The sequence below is a fragment of the Stegastes partitus genome, unplaced genomic scaffold (assembly GCF_000690725.1).
Source record: "Stegastes partitus isolate 25-593 unplaced genomic scaffold, Stegastes_partitus-1.0.2 Scaffold2538, whole genome shotgun sequence".
Lineage (NCBI taxonomy): Eukaryota > Metazoa > Chordata > Actinopteri > Pomacentridae > Stegastes > Stegastes partitus.
In genome coordinates this window covers 17,583-27,008 of record NW_007580269.1, presented here as the reverse complement: position 1 = coordinate 27,008, position 9,426 = coordinate 17,583, and the positions used below count along the sequence as shown (strand labels likewise).

At 39.5% G+C, this 9,426-nt stretch overlaps 1 protein-coding gene across 1 annotated transcript in view; it reads left to right on the top strand.

Moving 5' to 3' along the window:
• Window positions 1-9,426, top strand: part of cpm (carboxypeptidase M) — a 29,807-nt gene that overhangs the window by 13,178 nt on the left and 7,203 nt on the right. Inside the window, exons 3-4 of the mRNA XM_008305530.1 lie at window positions 3,194-3,366; window positions 9,259-9,358. Of these exons, the coding sequence (XP_008303752.1) occupies window positions 3,194-3,366; window positions 9,259-9,358 (273 nt within the window). The remainder of the gene's footprint in view (window positions 1-3,193; window positions 3,367-9,258; window positions 9,359-9,426) is intronic.

The following is a 9,426-nucleotide window of genomic DNA, read 5'->3' as shown; positions in this document are numbered from 1 at the left end:
CACATAGTTCCCCTGAAAACATATCTCTACTGGTAGCATTTTATGCTAAGCTACATGTAAAAACGTCACAATTTCAGCATGCAAAATGTCCTTTTCCTTGATTTAAAGACTAATATAAAAAAAATCTGCAAATATCAGTTGAAATGTAGATAGCGGAGACCGTTGTGCAAAAACAAGATACAGTACATGTGACCAGAGGTTATAACAACCAAGACAGTAAAGGTGGTTTAATTACCGTGAACTCGGGGCTCATTGGGTTCATGTCTGAGTTTCTGAGGCTCATGCATCATTAATGAAAACACAACGTTTTCACACACATTGAAAACCAGACAGCTGTTACTTATAGAGTTTATCTACAGACATACGTTGGACTTCCTGTCTGAGGCGGTTGGAGCTGAAGTCAGCAGATTGGATTGTAGGTCGTGGACCGTGTGAAGTTTCCTCTGTTTGGTTTTTAGATGCTGTTAATCGTTGACCTGAAAGTAAAAACAACAACGTTCCTCCAAAACTTGAGTGTCGCTGCATAAAGAACAAACTCGCGGTCTGTGTTTGTTTTGGCCCGACATCACAAAGCAGCCGGCGTTCTCGCAGAACTTGCAGGGTTGCATTACGTTCCTCTGCTCGTCGGGGAGTTACTGGAGATGTGTGTTATTACGGGTTTTAGCCAATCAGCCGTCAGCTTTCTGTCTCTGTTTTACAGTCCTGTGGTTTTCTACCTCGTCATAAACGAGTCGTCTTGGCAGAAACTCGCAACAGGGATTTTTTTTTAGAAAATTTACCAGATTTCAGGCCAGATGTTGCTGCTTCTCATCATCTGATGAAGCCACGCCCTCATTTATGCACAACTTTAAACCTTAATGCAACTGAAACAGATGAGTTGTATTAGAATTTACTCCCCTTAAGGTCTTCATGAACAGAAGAGTTAGCTTTAGAGACCAGAACCTTATTCATACCAGGATGTAAACGTGTTTATTTGTGCTGTACAGTTGCACATTTTAACATGGAGGTCTATGAGGAGTGGCTCGATTCTGGAGGCAGCCTCTAGTGGACATTAGAGGAACTGCAGTTTTGTCACTTTATCCTTAATTCTGCAACATTTGCAAAAGTTTACTTCAAGTCGCTGGACAGTCGGATGGAAACATGATTGTATTTGTGCGAGGTGACCTGTGATGAATTTTTATTAGTTTTAAAGATTAAAAAAAATGTAAAAACTTTTGGAGAAACCCACTATAGCTGTAAAACAAATGTTGCTTTAGTGTTTTATTTACTGTTAGAAACTTCCTGCTGTTTGAATAACCTTTATTGTAAATAACAGTTTTGTTTAATTCCAATTTTATCAATTTTTTAAAAATAACATAATAAGGTATGTGTTTGCCGAATAATGATTTGACATATTTATGGGATTTTAATTTGCAAATGTTTTTTGGGGGGTTTTTTGCACCATGGCGACCAACACAGCACCATCATCACAATGACATCATTTGGATAAATAAATATTTTCCATACTCTATTTTTTCCTTTTTCTGTCGTTTTTACATTACATTTTACATTTTAGCACGCTGTATATTTTTTACATTGCATTTTTTTTAAAAATACACATTATTTTTGTTTTTTGCACATTTTAGCATTTCTGTCTGTATTTTTTATTTTTTATTTTTTTTACATTTTTGCATATTTTTTTATTACACCTTCCACATATTGTGCTACCTCCTATGTTTTTAGTACATTTTATTAATTCTGTGAGTATTTTTTGCACCCTGCATATATTTTACATTACTTTTATTTTTTGTTTTCATGTATTTTATTGTTTTGGAACGTTTTGGTCGTTCTTCACACTTCAGGCTCTGTTATGAAACAAAAGCACAACCAGGCACAGAAAAGACGAACTATATCTTATTTCATCGTCTATTTGTGAACACTTCGGTTCATGTTACACCGATAAGAGCAGCTCCTCGTATAAACAAAACACAAACCACGACTCTAACGACTGCTCAGGTGAGACCAGGTGTGAGTTTCTGTGGCGGCGCAGAGAAGCGAAGAGACGAGTGAAGCAGGAACGATGGCCGGAGGCCGAGCCAGTCCCGACACGTGTGCTCTGTGTGTGTGTCTGTGTCTGTTTGTGTCTGTGTGTGTGTGTGTGTGTGTCTGTGTGTGTTTGTGTGTGTGTCTGTGTGTGTTTGTGTTGTACCTTTCCCACCCTTCTCCCGTTCTCAGTCCCGAGGCTCTCATTCATTCATTCATTCATTCATTCATTCACAAAGTTTTTTTTTCTTTCCGTGGCTCATGGCTGACTCATTAGTTCCTGCCTCCGCGTTTCCGTCAGGAAGAGACACGCAGCGACTCAAGAATTCAACACAAAAAAAGAAACGCCGTCAGCCAGAGATTAAACTGAGCTGCGGTTTATTAATTAATGTGGTTTGTGTTGATTCTGACGCACAAACTTCATTCAGCTCTCGATCGATTTAACCCTGAAGGCACGAAACTTTGAATTCAAACCTTTACTCTGTTTATTTGGTGCAAGATACGAGTATCAATGGTATATATTTACATATATGTTATATATATGTTATATATATATCTGTACATATGTTTCTATGTGTATATAGTTTATGTAAATGAACTTTTCTTTACATTTTTGACCAGTTTAGTCGCTGTGACGCTGCATCTTTGTTAAAACATGCAAACATTTCATGACCTCTTTCTCAATTTTCAGTAGATTTTAGTATTTCTGTGATTTTTTGTTTTGTTTCTTATTTGTTTGTTTGTTTGTTGTGGATATTTACAAGTCATTTATGAACACTGTGAATGTTTTACAGGATTTTTAAACACATTTTTGCACGTTGTATATTTTTGCACAGTAAATTTTATTATTGTTTTACTCTGCTCAGGTTTTTCTGTGTTTATACACAACATATGTTTTATATTTTATTTATATGTATATTTTTTTAATGCACGTTTTTTTAACGTTGCATTTTTAACATATTTGCACCGCTGTATGTTTTTCTTTACATTTCTTTTTCATTTTTGCACACTATATTTACTTTTTAATCATTTTTACACTGTATATGTTTTTTTGAATTGCTTTTTAAATATATTTTTGCACATTAAATCTAGAAAACGAGCCACACTGTGGACTGTTTAAATGTACATTTCTGGTTTGGGTTTGACTGACGGTCGTTCGTTCTGCGTTCAGGTTCTTGGTCGGGAGCTGATGCTGCAGCTGGTCGACGATCTGGTCCGCGGCTACAGGAACAACGAGACGTGGTCGCTGCAGATCCTGAACAGCAGCCGCGTCCACGTCCTGCCCACCATGAACCCCGACGGCTTCAACGTGGCCGACACACACTGTCAGTTCAGCCAGGGCAGGTAGGCCGACGTCAGCCCGCCGGACCCGGGCGGGTTCTGGGAGGTTCTATCAGTCCTGACAGAGTTTTAGGCACCGTAGGCTCGTTGTTCGCTGCAACACAATGAAAGCAGCAGAGCGGAGATTAATCTGTGCAACATGACAGTAATAACGACATAAATCATGAGAGAAAAACTAAAAAAATCTAAATATTTGATTGTTTATTTTGGTAGAAAAATTTTAATCTTCAGATTAACATCTAAAAGTCGCTGAATTTTTGTGACGTGACCGTTGGTCACAGTTTAGTCTATCACGGCTTTCTGGTTGTGTTAACAACAGCAGAATTTTTTGTTTTTGACAGAATCTGTTCAATCTACACAGTTTATTTTTTGGCAGTTTTTAAACTGAGGCTTGTGCAGTGAAGCGATTTTGATAAAATATCCCAATTTTAAGCTTGAATTTGGTTAATTTTCCTAAATAAACCAAAACTCGCTCGTCGTAAGTTTGAGCTCCGTCAGAAAGTTGAAAATGCATCAAATATTCTTATTTTTAGTTTTTGTTTTAATGTTTTGTCGACTTTGATAAATTGGGGATTTCTTTTAAAAGAACAAAGCTGCCACTGGGATGTATAATTACGTCGATTTTTTTATTGGCATCGTACTCGTCTCCCGTCTGCAGCTAAATGAATTTTTGCGATGTGACGGTTGGTCCCTGCTGAGTTCATCGGGGCTTTTTGGCTGCACAGAGGAGCTCAGATTTTTTTTGTTTTTCACAGCATTTGTTTATGGCACGCAGCTTATTTTTTGGCTAATTTTAAATCGAGACGCGTAGGACAACGTTGTTGAAATATCACAAGTTTAAACTCGAGTTTGGCTAATTTTCCTAAATAAACCAAAAGTCGCTCGTCGTGAGTTTGAGCTCCGTCAGAAAGTTGAAAATGCGTCAAATATTTTTGTTTTTTTAGTTTCTGTTTCTCATAATTTGTCTAATTTTGGTGATTTTTAATAAAATATAACAGCGTTTAAATCTGTCAGCAGGGTTTATGGAGTTAAAACGAAATCTACCTAAAAAGTAAAAGTGGTGTTTGGAATGAGGAACCCCACAGAGACTCATCACCAACCGTGCAGCTTTTTTTAGCCTCTTGTAGCTCGAGCTGGTGAACATTACGGAGCGTTTAGCGGCTAAACATCCAGATATTTCCCTCAGGAGGTGGTGGAGACCAAAGACGGAGCTAAAAGCCGACAAACGCTTTGTGTCTAATAAACAAGCAGCTGTTTGTGAAGCATCTCCCGGAGAGACTCTGACGTCGGCCGGTATCAGGTGAACGGAGGAGCGACGGTCGAGGACTCAAAGGTCCCGTTTGTTTGGTCCTCATACAAAATGTATGAGCGGCTCCTGAGGGGAAACATGAGGCTCTTCGGCCGCTAAGTGCTGCTTTTGTGTTCGACTGTCTGCTGCTCGGCTCGGAGCTTCTCCCACCGACAACACAAACACTCATTACAACCAGGAAGTCAGGTTTTAATACGTCCTGCACTAAAAATCCTGCTCAGGTTAAATTACACGGCTATAATCTGTTATTTTATGATGAGATTATTAATGCAAAAGCAGGATTTTGCACCTGAAGCTGTTTTAGGTGGAGCTGCTTTAAAACTGATCCATATGAAGCTGTAACGAACAAATACTTTATTGATCCTCTGAAAGCTGAAATCTGCTGTTTGAAAGGTTTGTCGTCACTTAGAGTCTAGAAATTGTAAAAAAAAAAAAACAATAGAAAGAATCTTCAAACTATCCTAAACATACCGCGTGTGATGTGCAGATTTTTATTAATTTTAGAGAAGAAAGATTCATCCAGTTGTCAAAAGAGTGACTTTACATGATTATTTTCCCATTTAGAGGAAAGTTTCCAATTATCCGACAGTCCTTGAACGCATCACGAGCGGCTTCGTCAAGAGAATGAACCAAATCTGAGCTTGAGATTGTGATAATATACTTTAATTTTATCGCCTAAAATGACTTAATTCTGCATTTTAAAATGTTTTAAAATATGTTGTTTGCTTTCAACTGATTCTACGAAAAAAAAAAAACTAAAAAATTTATTCAACTGAATCTCACGAATGAACATGAAGTTTTCGGCTGAGCTGCCGGCAGTGTTCACAGAGCAGAGGAGGAAAATAAATATGAAACCAACATAAAACATGCTGGATTAATAACATTACTGTGAAAACCACCAACCAGAACTTGATTTAAGTCACAGCAACGACGTCTGATTCCTCAAAACAACTAAAACCAAGAGTCCCTGATGAGTTTTGACTCTCCAGCGTTGCATCCTGGGAAGTTTTTTATGCTCGTTTTGTTTCCTATAAACTTAATTTAATACGTCGGCTGTTCATTCTTCCAACGTTGTTCCAAGAACTCGTGTTTTTAAGTTTTAATAAAGTGGTTTGAATGTAGAAATTTGGCAAAACTCGGACGTCCTTCGTGATTATTGATAATTTGGGGACGTTTCACTGTCACATAAATCTGAGTTCAGTGTTTTTCTTTCATCCTGGTTGCTCATATTTTCATTTAATCGACCGCCTGGTTGTTTCAGTTCTACTTGCGCAGAGCGTTGGGTAGATTTTCTTATATTCTATACGTAAGAAACCCTCATTCCCACAGCGGCTGGTTCCTCAAATATCTGTAGTGGAGCAAAAAGAGAAAGTAGAAAAGGAAATGCAACAACAACAAGTGCTTTAAGCTTGAACTTCAGTATCGATCACGGGTGATGGAAGCTGTTTTTATCACTCTGAAGTTTCCAGTAGAGTCATTTTTGAGTCTTAGAAGACTGAAGACGCACCAAAGCTCACGTTTGTTGTGTAAAGACGGAGCCGTGCGACGCTCCAACGCTCCGACGCTCCGACGCCCTGAACGCTTGATTAGCAGGAAACCGGGCTGCAGATGAGAATCACTCTGATTGCAGCTGAAGTCTTGAAGCAGCTAATTACGTGTGTTTTGACTTCGTCTCATGTTTACAGAAGACGTGTGTTTGTCTTTAGTCACGTCGCGGTAAACCCGACGGCCTCCTGAAGCTCGCCGAGTGTTTCGCTGCCGGCTTCAGGAGCGTGCGGTCGCCGTGAGGTCGCCGTGAGGTCGCCGTGAGGTTTCCAACCCTTATTAGGAAACGTTTGCACCGAAGCAGCTGAAGGTGAACGAGATGAAAAATGAGACGTTGAGTGCTGATTCTTGGTGATTCTCGTGGACAGATGTTTGGTTTTTTAAGACGCCAGCCAGGATCCAACACACATGTTCACCGCTGATTGATTTCTGGATCAATCAATGAGTTGTTGGCTTTGTTAAATGTCAGAAAAAAGTTCAGATCAGAGTCATAACGAACGTCTTTCTCATCCACAACCCAAACACGTTCAGTTTACAGTCACAGAGGAGAAAAGAAACCAGAACATCGTCACAGTTGAGAAGCTGCTGGAGTTGTTGTATCCAAACACTGAGTCGGAGGCGTCACCTCACACCTCTGAGCACGTTTGTTTTTCTGGTTTGTGGTTGAATTCATGTGGATAAAGAGTCTAAAACTCATCACTGCTAAGAATTCAAGCCAGTTAAGACAAGAATTCTGTCATTATGTCAAGATAAGTGCCTCAAAAACATGATCTCATCCTCAGGAGCAACTTGCAGGTTGGTGTCCTCCATGAAATGATGTGGAGTCAAATGAAATATAAACTGGAATTTAAAAAAAAAAATGTTTATATGTGTACTCCAGTAACATTTACGGTAGTTTTTGTAACAGACTTTTATGCTTAAAAAAGCAAAACTTGGTCGTGATGTCGCAAAAGGACCAAGTTAGCAACATGGATTTAACTGATCAGAAATCAATCATCTGCTGTTAATACTTGATTCATTTAAAGATAAATATATTAACAGGTGAGAGAAGACAAAGGACATATCATAGATCAGCTGTAGTACCTGGTTGTTCCACCAGGTGGAGCCTCTCACTGTTTAATCCTGTAGAGACCAGAGGAGGCATCACTCAGACTACAGCTCATGTTGGAAAGCAGAGAGCATTGTGGGAGTTTAGCAGTAACGGGACCATGACAGAGACTCTGAGGAGATTCATGACCTCCGACTAGAGCTGAAGTGTTTAAGACCAAGTCGGATTGTTTGGGACATGATTTCGGACCAATTTTTCTGAATTTGGGCAACTTTTTAAAAACATTTTAGACAATTCTTAAGGAATTTTGGAATAATTGGAAGATGTTTTTGACAAGTTTTTCTAATTTTCGACTTTTTTTTAGTCATGTTGGACAAGTTTCGAGTCATATTCAAAGATCTTTGAGTAGTTTTGGACACGTTTTAGTCACGTTGGAGAAGTTTCGTGGCGTTTTGTTCAGGGTTTTGTTTAGTTTAGCTGTAGTACCTGGTTGTTCCACCAGGTGGAGCCTCTCACTGTTTAATCCAGTAGAGAGCAGAAGAGGTGTCACTCAGACTACAGCTCATGGTGGCAGCAGAGAGCATTGTGGGAGTTTAGCAGCAACGGGACCATGACAGAGACTAATTTAAAAAATTGTTCAAAATGTGTATCCCTGGCATCCTGCCATAAATTATGTTCTCCTTTTGTGACACTTGTGTGACGGCAGACTAACACAAAGGAAGGAGAGTTTAAAAATGTGCGACTGAATTTTGCTAATTATGACCCAGCTAGCGTCGTCACTATCGCTGTATCGCCGTCCATTAAAGATGGCTGCCTATTTTAGGCATCGTTAGGTCATTATTTAGATTGATTTGTGTCAATTGACTTGTTTTGGTTTTACACAAAATAATGTAATCTAATCTAATCACTCATAAAATGTTTTCGGGCATCTATGGTGTAAATTCTGAAACTTTTACGTCACATTTTTAAAAATACTGTATCGCATGTATTGAATTATCGTAAGACTTTTAGAAAATGCACGTAATTATTTAAGTAATGCGATAAAATTCAAACTAAATTATCGCTGTTGAAGGCCAGCTGTGTGGACTGAACAATATTTGCAAAACTTAACCCAACCCGACAGTTCTGAGTCATATTTGGTATGAATTTAGTGAAAAATTAAACCCGAAAGCGTCTCTTTGCACCGAGCGGTGGCAGCTACAGCTGTGAGGTCGTGCAGCGACCTGTGAGGTCATCGGGTCATGTGATCGAGGCCGTCCTGGTCACCCTCGCTGTGATCTGAAATAAAACAAATCCCAGCAGAGCGCAGGATGTTTCTGTGTTTGGTCGAAACAAACCTAAAATAAAACAGAACAACAGAGACTGAAAACTGTATTTGTGCAGAACTTCACAGGATTTGTTAGTTTAAAACAAAACCTGAAAGAAAGCGTTTGTGTAAATGTGCAGCGACAGCAGACGGTAAACCAGCGACAGACGAGACGGTTGAGACGTCTGTCGGTGGGATAAACTTGTTTCTTGCAATTGAAAAGCTGCGAGTGACTCTGCAGCCTCAGATCTGCAGGGAGGCAGCGAATTAATTAACCGACACCAACACTGATGATCTCTGTTAGCCGAGAAATCCTCCGTGAGCCTCGATCTCGACAGCTGCTGGTTAAATAAAGATACACTCACTTCCTGCACTCGAGAGGATCGTGGGAAACTGTTTTAAGTCTTGCTCAAGGGAGCCCTGGCAGCAGCTGCACTCGCACTGACTTAAAAAATGACATTTCAACAAAGCATTCGGCTTTAAAACGTTCACAAAGATGAAAGTGAATCCAATAAATCGTCCTCCCAGAGCCCAGCCATGTTTGTGGATCTCTTCTTTTGTCCAACAAGCAGCCTGAAATCTGGAAATATTCCATTTACGATCATATAAAGTAGAAAACAGCAGTAAAATAAGACTTGTATGGAAGGTGCTTTATAAATAAAAAGCTTGTTTCCGTGTGTTTGTCAGGTTGAACCACAACAACATCGATCTGAACAGGAACTTTCCCGACGCCTTCGCCGGTCTACGAAAGCAGCAGCAGCTCAACGAGGACAAGCGGGAAGCCGAGGTTGGTCGTGTGAACGCCTATTTTTAGTAGATGCACTGTTTGGAAAAAAATGAAAAATGTCTAATATT